Genomic DNA, 22340 nt, shown 5'->3' with positions numbered 1-22340 from the left:
CCGGCACGTCCCGGCGGGGGCACGCGGGGTGCAGCGCCCCGGCTTGCGGGGCCACGCGCGGGGCTTGGCGTCTCGGTGCCTCAACGTGTGTTTCTTTTCTGTGAGTTGACCAGTGCTGAGAGTGCACGCGAGGAATGTCCCTGTCTCGTTCTTATTTTAAACCATTAGTCAAGATGAGGATGAGGAGGACGATCTTCTTCCCCCAGAGCAAAAAGCCGAGAGAGAGAGAGAAAGGAGGGTCGCCAATAATGCCCGTGAGCGCCTGCGGGTCCGTGACATCAACGAGGCCTTTAAAGAGCTCGGACGCATGTGCCAACTCCACCTAAACAGCGAAAAACCGCAGACCAAACTGCTAATCCTACACCAGGCCGTATCAGTCATACTGAACCTGGAGCAACAAGTTAGAGGTCAGTGAGGGTCCCGGAGTGGTGATATTTTACGTATCTGATCGGCACGGGGCTGTCTGTCTGTCTGTCTCCTGTGACACGTGCTGTGGTGCCTCGCACTGTCTCTCTCCCCTGTGGCCTTGGGTTCCCAAGGCTGTTGATGTCCTTTTTTTTTTTCTTTTTTTTTTTTTTTTCCTTTTTTGCATCCCTGCTGTTCTCTCTTTTGTTCCCCACTGCCACTGCGTGTGCTGCATGCTGGTCCCTAAGGGGGCACCTGCGCCGTCTTTGCTTTCCCGCAGCCAGGTGTTTTGCTCAGCTGCTTGGCCAGCAAAATGCAAAAACCCCAAAAAACAGCAAAACTCCCAGAGGGGGCCCAGATCTGACGTCTCTCCGAGGGCTGCTCCAAGCACAGAGCCCATCTCTGCCCGTGGCCGCAGCAGCAGTGAGTGATGCCCCGTCCTCCCTGCCCGCCCGGCGCAGGGCTCTGCGCTCCTGTCCCCACCACTGTGCCCCTGGGTTTGCGGGCACCCGGCAAATCCCTGGGGATTGCTGGAGCCGTGCAAGGGGCAGCGGGATGGAGACGTTGAGCCCAGGGTTGGGCAGCCCTTGCTGCCTGTATAAACTGGTCTCCGACGCAAGCTGGGAGCACTGCGCATCCCTAACAGAGCCTGGAGCTGCAGGCGAGCGTGCGCACGCTCTCCCCGTCACCGGGGCACGCTCACTCCCTTCCCACGCATGTGTGCGCCCGTCTCGGCCACCCGTGCTTGCCCCAGGTGCCGCGTCCCGGTGGGAGGGGAAGCGGAGGGCTTGGCTTCCTGCTCCGGAGGACTTTGCTGCTTTGTTCCTGCATCCCGCAGTGCATGCTCCCGCTCCCCGGCCCCGCTGCGCAGGGTGCCGTGGCAGGTTAACTCCCTTTCTCTCTGCAGAGGCTGTTGTAACACGCATCGGTGGTTTGTGCCTGGCTGTGCTCCTCTCTGCTGGCCTCTGCTGTTGCATTGATGTTGGAGTCCTTTGTGCCTCTCTTCAGTTTGTAATTTTTTGCCTTTCATAACATGTATATTTTTTCCTGTCTCTTTTTTAATTTCCCCTTCCTTTTTATTTTTTATTTCGAGTTTTTATTTTTTTGGTTCTGTTCTTTCCGATCTCCTACAGACAGTCCCCAGCCGTGACCTCTCGGTGGTCCCACTCTCTACCTTGTACTTGCTGCTTGCGGATCGAGGCAGGAGCCGAGGGGCGGTGGGGGGCAGGGGCTAGACAGAGTTGGCACCGTGTTCACTTTGGTCTCCCACGCTTGTCCCTTTTTAAACCCTTCTTGGATGCAGCTGGGGAAGCGAGCCGAGCCCCGCGTGCTGCTGTCGGCAGGCGTTAGCGCAGGCAGCTAGGGTGTCCCTTCTCTGGCAGGTTTGGCCTTTGGGCTGCTTTGCAGGAGAGAAGCCGACCCCCACATCCCCTCCTGCAGGGCTGCCATGGGAGTGGGGCCATCGGGTCCCTGCGTGCCCAGCCGGGGCTGCCAGGATCCTCCTGCTGCCGTCAGCAGCTAACGGGGCAGGAAGGGAACGGAGAAGATAGGGGGGCGTTGCAGGGGGCCAGGCAGGCAGGTCAGTGCCCCCTTTGAGCAGGGCGCAGGACAGCCAAGGCACCGCTCGTCCTTATAACCCGGAGGACCCCACATGGCCGTGCAAACCGCCAGCAGCGCTTGCTGGCAGTGGGGAGACGGCTCCATCCTGCCCGGCTGTGGCGTGCAAGGCGCTGCCAGAGCTGTGTCCCTGCTGGGGGGAGCCACCAGCCAGGAACCACGGCTGCCGGCATGTGTTCGGAGGAATGAGCTGGGTTTCTGCCATGGGTGGGCTCAGGTGCCGGCGCGGCTGGTGGCTCCGCTTCCCCCGGCCATCCGGGCGTGCTGAAGAGAAGGTGGCAGTGCTGGCTGGGGCACTGAGGCAGTGAGGAGGGGACACGGGCAGGGACAAGGCAGCAAGGAGAGGATGTAGGCAGGGACAGCGGGCAACCCTCTGTCCCACACAGGCAAATGCTTGCCTGGACAGCCCTTGCTCCCCCTTCACGTGGTCGGGCACTGTCTGGAGGCTCTTTAGACCCCCCAGTGCACCCAGGAAGGCTCTGACTCTGTGGTCCCTCTTCGGTGAAGGTTTATCCCCGCGTGGCTTCCCTGGAGCTGAAGGCCACAGTCTGTCCCAGTGCCAGGTCTCACCCAAGGACCCTCCTCAGATAGGCGTCTTTCCTGCAAGAATTTTTGCTCTGGGGGAGAAGGTCGTCTGTACAGTAAATTGGAAGTTTGGAGGGGACGGGCTGCAGGCAAGGCCACAGTTTAAGATGCTGCCAGCATGACTCTGCCTTCCCCCCTGTCCCTGCCTGTTTCGGGCACCCCCGGGGTGCTGCCAGTGGTGGAGGCTCTCCCAAAGCTCCTGACCGTGCCTGGAAAAGAAAATCACCCCCTTCTGGAGTGATTTTGGCTGTGTTGAAAGACCTAGGTTCGGTGTCTGCATACGAGACTGACCCTCAGCAGCAGCCAGGGCACTTGGCTCCTACCCCCGGTGCTGCCCCCCACCCATAAGAGGGTGCCGGGCCAGGCTGCCTCACGCTGCTGCGGCACAGCTGCCCGAAACACCTTCACTGGGAGGATTTTGCTGCAGATGGGATTTTTGAAGGAAATCTTGCAAAGAGGGATTTGCTTTCTGCCAAAAAGTCTTTCTTTGGGGATGAACCCGATGGTTTTGGCTGAGACCCCCCCTGAACTTTTAGTTTTCAGCCGAAAACGAACAGGAAGGCAAAATTTTGCAGAGGGGAGAAGGTGTCGGTGTCGATACTGCATCTACTGCCTGCCCTCACCCCTGGCAGCACCCTCCAGCCCCGTGGGAGCCCGGCCCCGTGCTGGCAGCACCTTCACGTGGCTCGCAGAGGTGACACACAGCCTGAATAGCCTGGGCCGCTCCAGGAAGTGCCCAAGACGAATTGGCTTTGCAAAGTGAGGCTGTTTGAGCCGTTTCCAGTGGACACCAGAAGCACTACCAGCACGGCAACGTATAGCCCCCCCCTTGGTACCACCCCCCTGACTAATCCCTGTGGTGCTATGAACCCAGCAGTACAGACGAGGCCTTGTCACTGGAGGACAAAGATCTGAGGGACCGGGAGAGGAGAATGGCCAATAACGCCAGGGAAAGGGTGCGTGTGCGGGACATTAACGAGGCCTTTAAAGAACTGGGACGCATGTGTCAGATGCACTTAAAAACGGACAAAGCACAGACCAAACTGATCATCCTACAGCAAGCGGTGCAGGTCATTCTGGGCCTGGAGCAGCAAGTACGAGGTATGGTAACAGCTGGCAGGTGCATTTCGGGGCCTTTCTCTCCCCTCACATCTCTGTGTGTGCGTGCATCTCTGTTGTGACTCCTGCTTTCGGTGCGAGGTTCTGTGTTTGCATCGCCAGCAGCACCCTCGGGTGCACTGCGCGGCAGGCTGAGCTTTCCAAAGCCCCGGCCTGGGGTGGATTTGAGGCCGCTCTGTCCGTCTCCCCTCACGCTTAATGGGAATTTGGCACCTGGATCCCATTAAGCAGCTTTGGAAAACTCAGTCCTCAACTCTGAGAGCTGGCTGAGGCACTTGGGGTTTTCTGTAAGCAAGCACATGTTTAAATTGGCATGGTGTTTCAGCCGGGCATGGGGTTTTGCTCTAGCAGGGGTCCGGCCAAGTTACTGCAGCCACTGCAAGGAGCGGCAGGCAAAGAGCAGCTTGCACTGAGGTTGTTTTCCTCGCATGGTCCCGTGTGTCTGTCCTGGGACTCTGTCTTCACTCTCTCTTTCGGATGCTGTTGCCGTGTGCGATGCTGTTGCCCAAACTGAGGTTGCTTCCCTCCCTTCCTTGCTGTTTTTGGCATAGAGCGCAATCTGAACCCTAAAGCAGCCTGCTTGAAGCGTCGGGAAGAGGAGAAAGTGTCCGGAGTAGTAGGAGATCCCCAGATGACACTTTCAGCTTCACATCCTGGTCTAGGAGATGGTCACAACCCTGTTGGACACATGTAAAGGTATCGTCCCCCGCCCCGTGATCCCAGCACCCCGCTGCGGGTCCAACCCGCTGCCGACGCACGCTGCTCTGCTTTGGCTGCTCAGCCCCACTCGTTCAGCACCAGCCAATGTCCTTCTTAATTTACCTTAAGTAAATGACTTGCACGTGCCTGTCGTTTGCTCGTCCGTGGACACCGAAAGCCTCTGCCCCGCAGGAGAGGTGCAGCCCCGTAGCCAGGACAGAGAGTTTTGGTGCTCTCGCCACCCTGAGCGAGCTCAGCCTTGCTCTGCGCCTTCCAGCCCTGCCCCAGTTGGCTACTGGAAACCAGCAACTCCTTTGCCTGGTGGCCCTATGGGAGGGAGTGTGCAGGTCCCAGAAATGCCAGCAGAGGCGCAGAAGGTGAAATCCCTCCAGCGAGACCGTGGCAGGCGCAGGCTTTGCTGGGCTGTCCCCGTTTTTAAGGGAACCCCGTGCTTGGCCAGGAGTAGCTGAGCCTGTTTGGCCCGAGCAGTGCAGGGATGTCGGTGGGGGATTGAGCAGATCCAGGAGCGGTGGGTCAGAGGCTGACCCTGTCAGGGGGGTCAGCCCCCTCTGCGGGGCTGCAATGCCTCAGCCCGTAGCACCCGCATGCCCCGGAGTGCATGGAGGGGCCATGGTCCCCCGACGTCCCCTGCGCCGGTGGGTGCCTGGGGCTGTCCTGAAAGAAAAAAAGGGCAAAGCCGGTGTCTTGGCAGAATAGCGAGCGTGTGTCTCAGCTCTGCTGCAGCCACGTCGGGGCTGACTTCTCCAGCAGAGACAAGGCTGCAGCAGGGGGGCTTGCGCCCCCCCCCATGCAAAGAGCAGAGTTTTATTTGAGTTTCTCTCACTTCAGGCTTTTGGTTTTTTTATTTGTAGATCTTTTTGTTCCTCTGGATAGAGAGATCTGTAGGAAGAAAACCCTCGGTGTGACCTGCAACCTTCTCGAACCATAAACTTTAGTACTGCTAATACTGACACACGTGGATGGATCCTGGCATGACGTAAGGGGTGGAAAAAACACCTTGTCAAAAACAAAACAAAAACAAAAAAATTGCCTTAAGTATAAAGTGCAGAACAGTCAATACATATCACTCAGTTAGGAGGGGGTGGCGTGTTCTCTTGGCTTGTTCACAAGCAGCCAGCAGCAAAATTGTGCCTAAGCTCAATATTTCTTTTTTAAAAAAAAAGAACATTAGTTATGAGATTTTTTATGTAGAACAAATAGCAATGCCTTTTGGTTTTTTTAGCTTCTTTTGCATATGTTTTGTAAGCAACGAAAATTTTTTTTTGTATAAAAAAATGTCTTGTACCCCACGCTTTTCTGCTGCTGTTTCTATAGTTAACGTTGCATCTTTAGGATCAACCAGAATATTAAAATTGTATTAAGAGAGACTGGATATAAAGAGAGGAATTCTCAGATTCGGCTCTGAAAGCCACTAAAAGCGAATGTAGCCACAGTGAGGGGATGTTCTTACTTGCCTGGCTTGTACCTTCCATTATAAAAAAACAAACTCATGTGCTGAATTCACCATCTCTTTGCTTTGGCCACTTCTGATTTGGGAAAAGGAAGTTAAACTGCAAAGCAAGTTGCAGCAGTATCCCTCAGCGGTGCTCCTGCTCCTCCCAGGAGGGGACTGAGGTCCATCAAGGGTCTCTGCAAGATTTGCTTTACTCCTGGAGGATCCCAGAGGCCGTGGTCCCGCCTGGGAGAGGAGGTGCCTCGCAGCTGTCCCAGAGCGTCGTGATGGGGAGGACAAGCTGCTGGGAGAGAGCAGGCCTTGGGGGGTCGAAGAGAACCGAGGGACTGGGGCGCTTTCAAGGTAAGCAAAGAAGCAACACAGATGCAAGACGAAAGCCCAGGGCAGAGGAAAGCGCCTCTTGCCCATGAGTCTGAGCTAACACCCGCTGTCAGAGGCGCTTCCAGGGGCAGCGCTGAACAAAGACGAACTGAACAAAGCTGGAGGACTGGGAAGAGGCAGAGGCGGATGGAGCAAAGGCAGCAGCGGGACACCGTGCTTGGTGACCTTGCAGCAGACGGATCCGCGGATGCTGGTGGCAGGCAGCAGAGCACAAGGTGGCAAGAAAAGGAGCAGCTGCCCGGCACGTGTGCTCGCTCCAGCCCTCAGCACGCCGGGACCAGCAGCAGGATCCCTGTCTCTGCGCAGCTTCTCCCCACACTGGAGCCACCACCATCAGAAGTGCAAAACGCTGCAGGCCTGGGGAGAGAGGTGGTTTCACACCCCACCTTCACTTGCTGTCATATCTCCAAAGCATCCTTGGAGGCAAACTCAGCTCAGCATGCCACCCGGCTTGCCATGGGGATGCAGAGTGGCCGCTGTCACCTGCACGTGGGCTCCTCTCTGTGCTGGAAAGGAGGGGAGCAGCGAGCGCCCATCCTGTGTGAGATGCTCCAGCAGCCAAGCTGGGCCAACGATGCCTTTGCTCCAAGGGCTTCCCAGTGTCACTCCAGACCGCTCCGGTGTGCTCAGCGGGAGGAAGACCCCCGGCAGCCCCACCGCATGGCAGGGTGCCCCGGAGGTGCGGGAGCAAACAAAGGGGTGCTCGGTGGTGCTGAGCTGTGGCAGCCGTTCTGGAGTTGGCAATGGAAAAGCGTCCACTGGGAATTTATTCTTGTTTCTTCCCTCTCCTTCCCCTTCTGAAATACTATGTGCCCAGTTCTTCCCAGCTCTGCAGGCGGACGGGGTCAGCTCCCCACGGGGATGTTAAATCCCATCTCAGCAGTGTCTGTAATGCTCTCGGACTGGGGCCGGCTGCTGCCCAGATCTGCCTGGCAGAGCCCAATCGGGCAGGATAGTTCATGGGGCACAGGTGCTGGCCTGGGGGGGGATGTGGGGACAGCGAGTATGGTAGGACCCCCGGCAGCAGGGTCCATCTCTCCCCTCTGCTTCTCTGGCCTGTGCTCCCGGGGAAGCTGTATTGCTTTGGCACAGGGAAAGGGAAGGACTGGCGAACAGGATTATGTCCTGTGGCACTTCCTAGCAACCCCAGGCTTTAGCATAACCTCCTGGTGCTCTTCCGTGCTTGTAGCTATGCTTTGTGGTCCAGCAAAGCCTGCTGGAAATGCTCAGGACATTGCTCACTTCCAACCTACACCTGGGTACCGTGGGCTCAGCCCCTTTAGCATCTCAGAGGAGCCACTTACAAGTGCCAGAACAGTATGAGACTGTCTCTCCCTCCTGCCCCTGGCACTGGCACTGCCCTGGGACTCTGCAAGGTCCAGCGATAGCTCTGAGGCTTTCGGGTGCTCCTGGCTTTCCCTGCCCACAGCCTGCTGCTCCCACCATCGCTTCTGTGTGGTGAGACCTGAGACCACAGCAGCCTCCAGCTCTGTCCCCAGGAAAGCCGGGAAAGGTCAGTGGCTGTGGTCCCTGCAGCCCAGGAACACGCGTTCTTCTTGCCTGTGTCAACAGACATGTTTCAGCCTAATTAGCTCGTCAGGTTACGACACTCTTCCCTCCCTTGGGTTTTTCTGCCTGCTTAAGCACTGGGCAGCGCGAGACGGATGAGGTTTTCCTCTGTGCGTGACAGCCTTGCCCTCGTGGAGCAGCTCCCTTGCAGCAAAAGCTGTGTCTTCCTGAAGCATCCTGCCGGGTTGGGTTGTGCTTCAGATGCTGGAGCAAGTTCAGTTTGGGGATGGTAAAACTGGCAGGGAGGGGGCAGTGCCCCTCCGTAACCCGCCGGCCAGGTCCGGACGCTCAGACAACCCTGATTCATGCTCTGGGGTAGGAATTAGGGACTTGTCAGCTGCTTTCTGCAGCCTGTAAGAGGCTGCTTCATCCCGCGAGCGTTTCTGCCCCGTCGGCAGGACGGTGCTGGGGCTGGCGGGGCGCTCGCTGCTCGGGGTTTTCTGCAGGCTCAGTGCCACTGCCCCAGGACCGGGGAGGGATGCAGCAATGTCCCAGCCCTGGCAAGCTTGAAAACGTACAAAAAAATTAAAAAGTGCTTCCCCAACACTTTGATTTTGCAACAAGAATTTGAGGTGGCAGTCACGTACAACTGGATTTAAAGAAAAGAGATTGTAGTCAAGAAAAATCCAGAAGCTCAACAAAATGGGAAATGTGAGAAGATTTATGATTTGTTCAAAATTTTGCTGAACTCCTTCATCCCCTCCAAGTCCTGGCTGATGCTCTGCAGGCCGGGGGGGACTCCTGATGAGGCAGAGCCTTTCCCATCGTCCCCAAACCACCAGGCATTGCAACAGAGATGGGGCTTGTAATCTGCATTTAGGTGGCCTAAGCTGTTTTCTTGGCAGCGAAACCAGCGGACTTCCTTGGCAAGGCTTGGATGAAGGTCCTTGAGCATAAACCCCCAGTGCCAGGGTTCGGAGGAGATCTTGGTTCCTCCAGCATGGAAGCGCAATGTCGGGGGCTGGTGGTGCTGTGCCCGGGAGCTGCCTCGATGGTGCAGGGTGCTTTGTGTGCCATCACGCTTGCTGCCTGCGCCAGCCCAGCGCAGCCTCGGTGGCATCTCTGCTCTCCAGGTGCGTAGGGAGCAATTGCGGAGTGCAGCAAGGAACAATTACTTTGGCTTGCCAGTGTGTTTGGCTCAGTGTGAACGTGGTGTCTGTAACCTGCCAGGGAAAGTGGCTTTTCTAAAAATGAGCAGTCACATGCTGTCCCCAAAATACCACCAGGCCAGTCCTAAAATATCAGCCTGTTGCAATTAAACTCTCGTCTTCAGGTGTCATGGTCAGAGAGGGCCAGGGTCTGTGCCCTCCCTAGCCCACGGCTCTGCTGGCGTTCAGCTGTGCCATCTTACAGATCCCTTCTCTCCCCAAACTTGCTTCTCTGCCTGTCTGCATGTCCCTTGCGCCGGTGGTCCTGCACAGAGAGGGGTCACGGATGGGTGACATGCTGCAGGGTGGCATTCAGTTTTCTGCTTCCTCTCTCAGCCTTGCCTGCGTGGGTTCTCCTGAGTTGCGTGCCCCTCAGCGCTGGGGGACAGAGAGCCCCCGCAAAGCTTCCTTCGTCAGAGAGGGAATCAGGGGAGAGGCCACCTTCCCCTGTGTGCATTTTCTAGTTTCTCTTTTCCCAGGCCGCAGTAGCTCAGCTGTATCGCGGTCAAACAGCAGAACTGGGGTCCCAGGCGCGCAGCTGCCATAGGACACTTCTTGTGTGGCAGGGCCAGCCGCTGGGGTGCAGGCCCTGGATCTCTAGCCCACGGGACCTCCTCTTTCCTGCCCCTCAAGCAGCCCTCTGCTTCCCTGCACATCCTACCCGAGAGCTGTGCATGCCACCAGGTGCTGGGGAGCGTCTGGGATCCAGTTTATTAACAGTAAAAATTGCAGATTTTTGTTCTTTCACCCTCTTCACCTGCTTTCACCCCAGAGCAAAACAGCTGCAGCCTCCCCGAGACAGCACCTTTATGGTCTCTTACTGAGGCACTCGACATCGACGGGTGGTGGTAGCAGCCTGCCTGCTCCTGCTCACAACCCTGCAGCCGCTGCCAGCGCACCCCAGGGAGCAAAATTCCAACTAACCTCTGGTTTGGCAGTCGCTCCCCTGCCTGTGACCCGCCAGTCAGACCTACTCGGAGCCAAGCAACTGCCTGGCTTGAGTTCAGCTCCAGCTCTTTGCCAACATCTCCTCTGGCTCTCTGCTCCCCTGCGTTTACAGCTTGCGCTGGTACCCTACGGAGGTGTGTTAGCAGGAGGGACAGGACCTGGGACATCTGGATCCCAGTCTGTGCCCCTCCTGTCTGCACTGAGCTCCAGCCTGGGAGCAAGGGGCGCAGCAGCGCCTAGGCAGATGGTTTGCAGGAATCAGGGCAGTCGAGTTAGCTGGGCACCCCGAGATCCCGCATCTGGCTGTCGGGAGCAGGTCCATGCCAGCCCCGTACGGTGGGGTCAACTTGCTGCCCCTTCCCTGTGTGCCGTCACTCCAGGGCCAGGGGTCTGGCTGCTTTGCAGCTGGGGTTTTTGCCTTCTCCAGCAGACAAATACAGAAGTGTGATACGGAACCTCCCCAGCTGTGACTTCAGTGAACGGCTTCTTCCCCTAGCCCGTGTGTCGGTGATGAGCTGGTTTCCTAGAGGTTTTGCACTCGCTGCCCAGTAGCGATTGAACAGGAAGGACAGAATCAGGCTGGGATTTCCCCAGGAGTCTGCAATTTCAGGTTCAGTGCAGAAGCTGCTCTCAAAGGTCCTTTGCGTCTCACGCGTGTACCCACTGAAGCCAGCAGAGCCTTTGGGCCCTGGGCCCTTGCTGGGCAATTCAGCACATCCTCCCCCTCGGCAGGCGGGGGGGGCTTTGAGAAACAGGAGGCTTTTGAAACCCCCGATCCCCTCCATCCCTGAGCTTTGCTCCCATGGAGAGGCTGCCAGCTTCAGTGCCAGTGGAGCCCATGGTCCTATTGCAGGCCCTGCTGTGTGCTATGCTGGTGACTCCGGGCCAGCTCCAGTTTCAGCGAGCCCCTGACTGGGGTTTTAGAAAAGAGCTGAGAATGGGGAGGTGAAGCAAAGCCAGTACTGGAGTTGGGCCAGGACAAGCCATCGGCCCCCGATGTGCGGTGCTGGCTAACCTGGAGCAAGCCGTGGCCCCTGGATTCCCCCGTTCCTGCTTGACACCAGCAATAGCAAGACCTGTTTTCCGTACCACAAGCTTGCACAAGGTCTTTGCCCTGTTATATCCTATGCAAGCCCCTCTCCTCTCCCCCGGGGCTCTCCAGATCCCGTCCCAGCCCATTCTCTCTGCTCTTGTCCATGACTTCTGAATTCCTGCTCCCTGCTGCTCTCAGGGTCCAGCTTCATTTCTAGCAGCTCCAAAAGCATTTCAAGACCTGTGCCCTGGAGCTGGCGGGGGGTAGATGAGGGGTGAGACCGCAGGAACACCCCTTCCAACTCATGCTGCAGGAGCTGAGCACTGAATTGGAGGGGGCAAGGCCTGGCCCTAGGGCTCTTCCACACACCCTTCACCTTCCTGTGCCTTCTGCTCGATGCTTGGCAGCTCGCTGCCAGCATCCTTCATCTTGCACCATCTCCCCCAGTACCCCTGAATGGAGAAGCTGTGTCCCACCTCATTGCTGCCCGGCTCTACGGGCTGCTCCGTTAATGCCTGAGCCTCAGGCTTGGCTTGGCTGGTCTTCCTTCAATCGCCTCAAAGCCTGGAGGTGTGTTTTCCTTCTCCCTGCGCTCCCCAGTCTCTCTAACCAGCACCTCCGAGCTGTTTCCCTTCGTGCACAGCCACCGTGGGTTTCTTCGCAGCGGGGGAGAACCGTGCCACCAGCTGCCCATATGCTGGGGCGGAAGCGGGAGGATTTGGGAGGTGGATGCCGCAGGTCGGTCCAGCGGCACGGCTGCCTCTCCCTGCCCTGCTGCCCTTGGGGCAGGTGTGGGGGGACCCGGTGCTCTGTGCAGAGGTTTGATCTCCAGGGCAATTCACCCCTTCTGGAGAGCCGGCAGCTGCGGTGCCTTTGCCTGCGTGACGCCGCAGGCGTCTTTTCTGCCAAGACTTCTGTGTCCATCTTGCATCCCACCCTCGGGGGGCAAGAGGCAGCCCTGCCATGGGTCTTCACGCCGGTATTTCTGTTCCTCTGCTTTTGTACACCTCTTTTGCTCCTCAGGTCTTGCAGTACCCACCCTGGTCCAGCCAAGCACCCGCCATGTTGGAAGGAGAGGAAATAAAACTCGCGCCCTGTTACATCTTGGCAAAGTGCAGCTGCACCAGTATGGGAGAGCAAAGGGGTTTGTGCTTCAAAATGGGGTGTCCTGGGTACCGAGGCCTCTTGCTGAAGAGCATCTCTGTGCCCTGCATCCCTGGGCTGTGCCCTGGGGAGCCACGGAGCTCCCCGCAGCAGCTCCCACAGCAGCGAGCTGGGGACGCTGCGGTTCCCCCTTCCCGGTGCCACGTCTTCCCAAATCACTTGAAACCCACCAGCTTTTGAGCAAACCTTGTAACAGGGGGCCTCTCGGGGAGGGAAGGAGCCGTGGGAAGCCGTGCACCCTCCTGCCAGCAGTGGTTAATTTGCCGGGAGAGGGGAGAGGAGGAAGAGGCACCTGGTGAAGCAGAGCAGGGATGACCCCAACCACATGCTTGGACCTCGCGGTCTGCAGGAAATGACCCATTTTCTATGGAGGGCTCCAGCTCGTTGGGGGAACAAAGCGTTACTGGGTTGCTCTTTCTATATATTTTTGTAGGACGGGGGGTGGGAGAGCAGATGGGAGATGCCTGCGGAAGTTGTTTATTTTTAACCCCGTAGAAAGTTTTGGGTTGTTTTTGTTTTTGGTTTTTGGCCTTTAAAAAAATGGTCCTTGCTTTTGATGTTTATGCTGCCTACCTGTAAATCCAGATGTACTTAAGTGGCTGAAATCCTTGTTCTTAAATCAGATACACATTATAGTTTTGAACTATATATATAGTAAATATATATATATATATGCCTAACCCAGCAAAAAAAAAAAAAATAAAGTATTTGGGGGTGGGGAAATGCGTTGTTCTTTGAAATGAATCACAATTGGAGGATAAAATTGTGTTTCTGAGTGCCTCAAGATATGAATTGTTTTCATTTTTTTAAATAATTTTATACAAGTGTCAAAACAGCTGGCTGGATTATTTGGAATTTTTAAATAATCCTAACTTTTTTAAAGTAGATTTTGAGAACTGTCCTGTATATAACAGTAATGTAGCAATAAATGTGACATTTTATAACAATATTACTTTTTTTCCCCATATCTGTCTTTCAGATGTTGTATACCTATGAATGAAAAGTTGTAATAAAGGTTTTACCTTGTACTAAAAAAAAAAAAAAGACAAAACAAGACAGGTTTTCAGACACTGTCCACTCGCTCTCTGTTCCTGTGCTCTGGGCACGGGTCCTACCCACCCGAATCGGCACTGTGGTGCAGCCTGAACTCGTGCGCTGCGAGTGCTTCTGACCCGGTGCACGCGGCCTCCGGTGAAGGTTTCCAGCGGTGCCCATCACCATGGGATCTGGGCACCTTCCCCAGCAGCCATCGGAAACGCCTTGGCAGACATGTAGGTGCTGGGGCCTCCCTGTCGCAGCACAGCTTTGCCGCACAGCGGTCGATGGGGTCCTCCGCCACCCCTCGGGGTGCTGTTCTCGTGCGGCAGTGTGCATTTTAGCCCGGGTTACACGTGGCAGAGATCTCGTCTTCCATTTTTATTGCTGGAAAGATTTGCGTTGGGAATGCAGCCCCTGCCTGGCTGGAAGGAGGGGATGTCGCAGCACGGCTGTTGTTTCCTTGCCTCTGCCCTGCCCTGGGGAGCACCCAGTGAGGGCGGTACGGGCAGAGTGCAGGTTGGAAGTCAGGTCAAACGCACCCAGCCCATACCAGGAGCCCAGCACAGATTGGTAATGGGGGAGACAACGTGGCAGAGCGTTCAAGAGGGCTTAAACCCTGCAAGAATGGGCTGGATCCAGTACCGGGAGACAGCCCAGCCTCGTAGGTTCTCACCCCCCCCCAGCCTTGTCCGTGGGGTGAGGCTATGCCCTGGCCAGGCTGAGTCATGTGGGATCTCTCTCTGTCACCCTCTACCAAGGGCCCAGCCCCGGCCACAGCATCTTCGAACCCGATCAGCAGGTATTTCCCCAAATCATCATCGCTTCAGTCCTTGTGGTTTCAGTGGTTGGGTTAGCCCTCTACCACCAGCTCGCTCGGCCCATTAGCGACTACCTTTTGGGGGAAACAGTTGCGGCAGCTGCATCCAGGAGCACTGAGCCCTCGCCGACCCTCTCCTAGACCCTGGTTCCAAAGAGGAGATGCTGCCTGAAAGCAGGTAGCAAACCTTTCTCAGGTTTGCTGCCTGTGTTTCTGCTGCGCTGCTCCAGCTCAGGGCTTGTCCACATAGGGCCAAGCAGGAAAAACAGTTCAGATTAACCGAGCAGCGGCCCTTGCAGTAGTTAGTTAAATCTCATTGAGCCCTGGCTGCCCTCCTCTCAACAGCGAGCAAGCTCTGAGGTAGTGCGCTGCCCTTCCCGAGCTGCACCAAGTGGCTCGAATGATGGTCCTTTTAATTCTGTGTCTCCTTGTCCGGACTGATGTGCCTCGCCTCATCCTCTCTGCCTTCGGTCTCTCCTCACCGGGGTTGTTCCCTGCATGTTCTCACGTAGAAGAGCTAGTTCAGCCTTGGGGGTTGTGCTGCCGTGTGGCCGGAGCCTGTGCTGCGCCCGTTTGCTCTTCTCCCTTGAGCTGGCTAAAAGCCAGGGCAGGCCCAGAGAAGCCAAACCGTTTAAAGACACCAAACACCTTGGTTATTGAGAAATTTGAGATGTGAGCCGCCAGGCCAAGGGGTGAGGGGCATCCTCGGAGTGAGGAGTGGAGCCATCCACCCCTATCAGGACGAGGAAGGGTGGAGGACCAAGAAACCAGACAAGGGAGAACTGCATGCTCGGGAGCAAGGCTGCAGCTTGGAAGATGGATGCTGGGAGATGCACAAGGCTGAAGGTAAAGCAGGCAAGCCCCGGTGGCCAGAGCAGGCTTGGGCTGGGAGATCAGGAGCAAGGAGCAACACACAGGAGTTGCTGCGGAGCGGCCGAGAGCAAATAGTTTGCCCAAGATCCAAGTAGTGGCCACCAAATGATGCGGAGCTGGAGGTTCCTGGGTGAATGCTCAGAAGCATTTTCTCCCTGGAGATGAGTCAAGAGGTGGGATGAGACTATCAGATCTTGCGGGCAAACGTCATGTCGTGCTGGCACTGCCAGGCATGGTCATGAAGTGTCCTTAAAGCAAGGACAAGCTATCGCAGAGCCGTCTGCTCTCTTGGAGCAGAAAACTCCGCCTCACTGCTTTAAACGGGGAGTTATTTTTTTGACGCAAGGCATCAACAGAGACATCCCCACTTGCTCTGGTGGCCTGAGAGATGCAGATCGCTTGTTCTAATGGCTGAACACAGCTTTGTGCTTTACCGTGGTGTCCCTAAGGCAGCTCTGGACAACCAGGCTCACTGCCCTTCCTTTTCCGCTTCGGAATCTAAAATGACACCTGTGGCATAGAGGTCACCATGAGAAGAAAGCGAACCTCACCGTCGGTGGCAGCTCACCTTCAGGAGTCAGGCTTCGGAGGCGTAGCTGTCCCTGTTGTGGTGTGAACATTCTCCCAGCAGCTAAAAGGAGTTTCTGCAGGGAAGGAGCAAGCGTCGTATTGCAGCGTGGTGTCCAGAGCAGACCGCAAATCCCTTTGCACAGTGCTTGAACTGTAGATAACAGCAAAATATATTGAAAGGATGAGTTGCTAATATTGCCGTTGTTTTGTTTCAACCAGGAAATTGGTAGTATTACTGGATCTTTCCCTGTCTGCCTTGACTGGGGTAAAGCAGTAGGATACACCCCCCCCCCCCCAACCTGCCTTCAAAACCCCAAGGCTTTTCTGAAGATAAACATTGAGCTGTTTTTCATTGCCTTTTGAGTTTTGAGTTATTTTGCCTTTGTTATTAATTTTTTGGGGGGGGCATCTAGGAAACTTTCAATGCAAAGTGAAAGCTGACATTCTCCTGCGCGTGCTTGACTCCACGGAGCTAAACAGACATTAAAAAAGCAAAACCTGCGCGGAGCCTGTTCTCCAGGCTCGCTTCCCCCACCGTACCCTTGGTAACGCGGTGGCTGTGGCGAAGGCACCGGTTTCCTGCAGGAACGCGTGCCACGAAGCTCCCGTCTGACTTCCTCGTGCACCAGCTGGTGCGTGGGCAGCGGGGAAACAGCTTGCAGAAATGAACCCAAAAGTCTGCATGGTTCAGTAACCCGCGTCGCCCTGCTGGCACCCAGGCAGAGAAACACTCGAACCATCAGTATGAAACGTGGTGTTGAGTCAGTCACGCACAGGGCTGATAAAATAGTTGTTCCGTGTCCTGGTGAGGAAAAACAGGAGCTGGATTTTTGCAACAGGCTCTGCTCTGTGAATCTCGGCTCTCGGCAGCCAGCGCGGGGTGTGAGGGAGGACGACGGCTGCTGGCATCGCTGCCGGACACCGTTACTGCAGGTTTGCGCGGGGGAGCGTGGGAAGCGTTTGCAGCCCCGAAGCTTTGGCAGTCCAGCCGCAGGTCTCGGGCGGACGAGCACTTCGGGCCCCGATGTCCCCCAGGACTTTCTGCAGGTTCACAAGAGGCTGAGCCGGCTTTGAGCGGAGCCTGGGGAACGTTACGGAACTGATGGTGGGTTTAGGACCCTCTGCTGAAAAAATCGGGCTCGAAACTCGCTCTCCTGCTGGGAGAGGCTGAGCGGCCGCGAGGAGGAGGGTTTGCAGAGGCACTGATGGGCCCTGGGGACGCCGCTCTGGAAAGGGGCCGCTTTCCTCCAGCACGGAGGATGAGAAGCAGCCCCAGCTCAGTGCGAGGACAGTCCCACGCCCGCAGGGCTCGTGTCCCCTCTCCAGCGTGGGGGCCGGCCCACCCCCTCAGGGCTCGTGCCCATCTCCAGTGTAAGGACAGACTCATCCCCGCAGGGCTCGTGTCCCCTCTCCAGCGTGGGGGCCGGCCCACCCCCTCAGGGCTCGTGTCCCCTCTCCAGCGTGGGGACCGGCCCACCCCCTCAGGGCTCGTGTCCCCTCTCCGGACGGGGCCGGGGACGCGGCGCCATGGCGCCATGAGGGACAATGACCGAAGCGGGGTGGTGGGGGTGGTGGGGGTGTTGCCATGACAACGCCGCTTGACTCAGGCAGCGCCGCGGGCAGCCCCGTTCAATACGCACGCGCGGGCCTCGGGGGCCTTTGTGGCGCAGCGGCGCGCCCGCGCATGCGCAGTGGGGGTGACTTTGAAGGCGGCGCTGGCGGCGGGATGCTGAGCAAGCTGGTGGGGCCGCGCTACGTCCAGCTCCTCCAGAACTGGTGAGGCCCGGCCCGGGGCTGCCCGCCCGACCCCGGGGCTCCTTCACAGCGGGCCTTAGGTGCGCGGGGCGGGCCGCGGCCGGTCCCGGGGTCCAGGGTGAGGGGGCGCGCGGCCTGCTCCGCCTCCCTCACGGTGGACGCCGGGACAGGCCGCGGCCCCCACCGCGCACCTAAGGAGCCTGAAGGGCTTCCCGAGCCCTTCCCGTTCCCCTCCGCTTCGTTCCGCGGCTCTGTGTTCCGCGTGAGGTGCGCTGACCCCGCTGGGGCCGGCCCCGCGGGTGCGGAGCAGCGCTAGAGCCGGGTTTGAAGGGCTGGGCGGGGTGGGGCGGGGGCAGGGGGGGCGGCGGCGGCTGCCTGGTGGCCGTTTGGCTGGGGTGGATTTGGCCGCCGGATTGCTCTGGCCGCCTTCGAACCGTTGGAGAGCGATAAACGTTTGTGGCAGTGCCAGCGGGTGCCGCTTGGCAGCGTTGCGCGAGGGAGAATGAAGCAGCCTGCGGGCCAGAATGGCGGGGGCCGAGCTGTCGCGGCGGGGCGGTTAAACAACTGAGCGTGTCTTGTCTTAACGCGGTAATGCCCTTATTGAATAGAGGCATCTCAGCTGGAAACTGTAAAATATCTTCACCGCCCGGGGGACTAACGCTTTTCTGTGTATGTGGGATTCTCTCAAGATTTCTGCCGAGCTTTTTTCTTGACTGAAATTACTTTCCCGGGTACCTTAGCCCAGGAGCGTTTGCCAGACCTTTCGCAGTGGGGAGTTAACGTTGTTTACCTGCACGTGTGTGTGTCTCTTCTTTAGGACTCCCACCCTTGTTACATGGGGTGGCGTAGCTGGTACTGGTTTAATATGGTTCACAGACTGGAAGCTGGTCCTTCAGTATGTTCCCTACATCGGTGGCAAGTATAAAACCGAAGACTAAGCTTCCCTCTAATGGTAAGTTTTGTTTGTGCATCTCTTAGCTTAAGTAGTAGTGTTGCGTTGGTGTGACGGTTGATGTGTCCTGCCTGTCCAGGGCACGATCATAGTGTTGGTCCAAAACAGAACTGCTCAATTTGATTGATCAGGGCTTTTTTTTTTGTTTGGCTTTGGTTTTTTTTGGCTTTGGTTTTTTTTGGCTTTTTTTTTTGGCTTTTTTTTTTTTTGGCTTTTTTTTTTTTTGGCTTTTTTTTTTTTTGGCTTTTTTTTTTTTTGGCTTTTTTTTTTTTTGGCTTTTTTTTTTTTTGGCTTTTTTTTTTTTTGGCTTTTTTTTTTTGGCTTTTTTTTTTTGGCTTTTTTTTTTTTGGCTTTTTTTTTTTTGGCTTTTTTTTTTTTGGCTTTTTTTTTTTTTGGCTTTTTTTTTTTTAAATACAGGGTTTCACAAAGTGCCAGAAGGATGAAATATTAATAAGAATATGTTTTTCAAGGGACTATTTTGCAAGCAGTGGATTTTTCACAATGTAATGTGGTTCTTGAGAAGTCAAATCGAGTGTTCTGTGGTAATTTGGAAGTTTTGACAGATCTGTTTACTTCTAATCCTAGGTAGAATGGCTTCAAGCTCGTGACTAGTTTTGTTGCTAGGCAAATTCAGACTCCTTTCTGTTCCTTGTAACTGTTATTAAAAGTAAGTTGAATGTTCAGAGCTGGTTACTATGTACCACGAATTCATGGGAAAATTTGCTTTCTCAAGTTTTTTTTCTTTTTCCTTCTTTAATTGCATATGAAATGTGCTGTTCTGAATCCTCTGTAAGACTGACCGTCCGTAAAGTTGGAGCAGCAATTAAACGATACCTTTTGTTGGGCCTCTAAATGCATATTTGGGTAGTCGGCAGGCTTAGAACTTTTTTATTCCTTGTCACAGATGGAAGGGAGTTAGGAAGATTTTTTGCCTTGCATTAAAGGATGCTGATGTAAAAAGGTCCAGAGGAAACTATATACATCTCAATACTTGTTTCTTCCGGTCAGAATAACAGTTACATTTAAATGTTGCTAAATGACAGTAAGATACTTGCCTTCAAGCTACACAGTATTTTATAGAGAAATCAGTGAGTCTGGAAGTAACAGAGCAAATCATTAGTACTTCTGTAAGTCTCTTTTTCCAGAGGTACTTGTTGCAGTTTAAACGATTTACTGCGTCTTCCCCGTTTTCAAAATACCTATCACACAGATCCTTGGTGTAACCAAAGGACGAAAGAAACTTTTCACAAAAGTCAGCTGCACTTGTAGCATCTCAGGTGACCGTAGATTTTACGGACAAGTCAGGGGAAAAGCTCTCAAGCCATGTAGAGGCAATTAAATTACCTAGTGAGTGCTTTCTCTACTTAAAAATTGTCTTAGCCAGTAGTAGGAACATGGATACATTCGTGAGACCGCAGCGTATGTTCTCTGTTTTGAAGCAAGAGCTTTGACGTGTCATTGTGCATAAATCATCTGGAAAGAGCATATTCCTCTACAGGAACAGAGAAAGAGGGTGTTTCTATGGAGGCCCGTGATTCCTTCCAAAGAGACTATAGGCCTGCCTTCTGCTGGGCCTGTATCGGCTTCTGTACCAGAAACTTCTTGCCTGGATACTGGAGGCTTTTGAAATCTGTCTGTGGTGTTGGCTGCTGTAGCACTTTGCGGGAAGCACTGGTTAATGACTGCTTTGTGTTTATTGTAGGAAATGTATTGCTGGATAGAGTGTTTTGGAGCCATCCATCCGCTGAGACCCTGCTTTGAGATGAACTTGAAATGCCCAGTACTGATTCTGCAACAGGTCGTGGTGTCCCCCCTCTCTCCCATGAACAGTTGTGACCGCTTGGTTGTGAACAAATTTAACTTCACTGCCCAGCCTGCCTAGTACTCTTCCTCTGATCGCTTTCACAGCAGATCTTGTCCTAATGGGAGTAATTTATAAACCTGATGTACAAAATAAATCAAGTGAATGGTATTTTTGGTTTTTTGTGTTACCTTCTTAGTCCACATTCTTTAGACTAAACTACTGCTTTGGGTTTGGGTTATGTCTTCAGCTTGTTTGAATGTGTGTCCTAAGGAAGGCCCGCCGCGTGTTTGCCTCCCTTCCTGTGCAGGTTCCTCGGGCGTCAACCAGTGGCTGCTGGAACGCTGGGTTTGATGAGCCTTTTGTTTGTCCCCGGGTAGTTGTTGCTCATTACTCTTAATACTGCTGTAGTTCTCGAACTGTTCTTAGTGATGTGTTGATTTTAAGCTAATCCATTCCTAGATCAGTAGCAGCAGTGGACTCTTGCCTGCAGTTAACTGTTCGTAGCCGATATTGCAGAGTTTCATGGTAACGCAGATTCCTGGCATTAGTTTAAAGCAAGGTTTTGTTTCTTTTTAACATCAATTTGTGGACCCCTTAAACTGTCTGATTGGGCACACAGCGTTTTAAAGCAGAGTGCTGTCTGAAAACAGGCTAGCTTTTCTGGCTTAATCTAGGGGCACAAGGAAGGCAGTCCGCAAACCCTGGGAGGCTTTCCACGTACCAGGGTGAACACCAGTGGTTGAGAGAGCTGCTCGGTTGCTTTCTTAATGTGGGTTTTGAGTAGGAAAAGAATATGTATCTATACTTCATAGGTATAGTTATATTTGTCAACATAAATTGGTGAAGAAACAACCCGCTACCAGAGTCCTTTAGATGAACAAGTTTTTAGCTGTCAGAAGAAGGAGGTGCAAGGATTATTCTTGATCTGGTCTCTGCCGCTAAGCCACAGCAGACGACTCGGACTTAGGGAGGAAAGTTCATCCCTTTCCGCAAAGACCAGAATTTGCAAACAAACTTATCTCTGTGTGAGAACAGGATCACTGTTTTCTCTCTGTTTAGTGCCAAATTTCACCTCGTTAGAATTTTTGGCTGTAATGAAAGGTTCAAATCTCTTTGGGGAAAAATCTCAGTTGTAGTTGCTGTGCTGCTTGGGTGTCACCTTCAGGGCTGAAGGTTTCTGAGTGATGTTTCTATAGAAGACTGTTGTAAAACCTGCCTAAACGGTGGCACCGTGCAGGACACTTGAACTACTTATTTAACAGAATAATGGCTTTAGCATTGCTTCGTCAGCATAATTGATAATTAATTGAGGGGGCAGAGAATATAATTTTCGCATGCACAACTCTTTGCCGCCCTGCTACAGCCAGTAGGATGGTACGGAAGCTGATGGCGTGATGGGATAACCGTGCTATTTCCTCGGCCTGTCCCATTCCCCTGCTCCAGCAGTGCTCCTGAACACCTGGCTGACTCCCAAAAGGCCAAAGTCACTGTGCCTTGAAATGCTGAGAATGTAGGTTTGACAACAGCAGCCCTACGCTGTATATAGGGATATCGATCCATTTGCATCCAAAGTATGCCTTGAAAGTGGGCATTATATTAGCCTGTACTTGCACGTCATCGGGATTGTAAGCTCAGACTTGAACAGTTAGAGTCTCTGCTCTTACTTACCTGTTTAACACGTCTGGACAGGACGGGCATAATACGTTGCTGCTGACTTCAGAAATGACCTAGTTTTGGCTTGTTCCCGTGGGCGGGCGAGCCTCTGCTCCCACGGCTGAGAGAATTCTTCAGGAGGCCTTGAACTGAGGGTCTGTCTGTGTTGCCCGTTCCTCTAAGGACCCTGGTCTCCCCGGGTTGTCAGTCTGCAGCTCTCATTAGCGAGAGTTACTTTTAGCAAAGCCCCAGCGATAGCACTGCGCGCAGCAGCTGAGATTAGAAGATAATTGAAGGAGAAAAACATACTCAAAATATCAACTGCCTACACAGGCAGGCACTGCAAGAAATGTACGGACTTTGGATGTGTTTGCCCTTTGGCGATTGTTTAGCTGCTTGTGTTCTTTGCAGCATTTCAGGTGATGGCTTTGTCTCTAATTAACCCAAGGATTAGTGTATAACTGGTTTAATTTCTAGTATTTCTCCTTCCACAAGAGCAAGCAGTCTTCAGAAACACTCTATTAGAAATATCTTCTGCGTTCTTGGGCAAATTTCTGCTAAAATTCAAATAGTCACTGTTCAGGTGTCATGAGCGATCTTTCTAATTTTTAATAGCCTAACATTGCCTCTTTTCTAACAGTTGTTATTTTTCAGAATGAGCTAACCAAATGGCACATACGTTATAGGAACGAATTAGTTAAAAGACAACGACCCGACAGAGGAGGAAAAGCTTCCC

General features: G+C 54.3%; 2 protein-coding genes across 22 annotated transcripts in view; both read left to right on the top strand.

The window, feature by feature from the left end:
* Nucleotides 1-6368, top strand: part of TCF3 (transcription factor 3) — a 75673-nt gene extending 69305 nt beyond the window's left edge. For 12 of the 21 annotated variants that reach the window (XM_076359471.1, XM_076359473.1, XM_076359455.1 and 9 more), the window contains exons 18-20: nucleotides 169-407; nucleotides 4278-4422; nucleotides 5298-6368. In XM_076359471.1, coding sequence (XP_076215586.1) covers nucleotides 169-407; nucleotides 4278-4420 — 382 coding nt within the window. In that variant the 3' untranslated portion in view covers nucleotides 4421-4422; nucleotides 5298-6368. Of the gene's footprint in view, nucleotides 1-168; nucleotides 408-3481; nucleotides 3709-4277; nucleotides 4423-5297 lie in introns of all 21 variants that reach the window. The other 9 variants (XM_076359472.1, XM_076359474.1, XM_076359467.1 and 6 more) reach the window with 2 other exon arrangements.
* Nucleotides 6369-17108: 10740 nt separating this feature from the next.
* On the top strand, nucleotides 17109-20119 carry UQCR11 (ubiquinol-cytochrome c reductase, complex III subunit XI). Its single transcript, XM_076359634.1, has 3 exons — nucleotides 17109-17216; nucleotides 18013-18147; nucleotides 19850-20119. Exons 1-2 carry the CDS (start codon nucleotides 17125-17127, stop codon nucleotides 18131-18133), a joined length of 213 nt encoding a protein of 70 aa, XP_076215749.1. The 5' UTR covers nucleotides 17109-17124; the 3' UTR covers nucleotides 18134-18147; nucleotides 19850-20119.
* Nucleotides 20120-22340: the final 2221 nt, after the last annotated feature.

This window comes from Aptenodytes patagonicus, chromosome 25, assembly GCF_965638725.1.
Source record: "Aptenodytes patagonicus chromosome 25, bAptPat1.pri.cur, whole genome shotgun sequence".
Lineage (NCBI taxonomy): Eukaryota > Metazoa > Chordata > Aves > Sphenisciformes > Spheniscidae > Aptenodytes > Aptenodytes patagonicus.
This window is presented reverse-complemented; position numbering and strand designations above follow the sequence as displayed.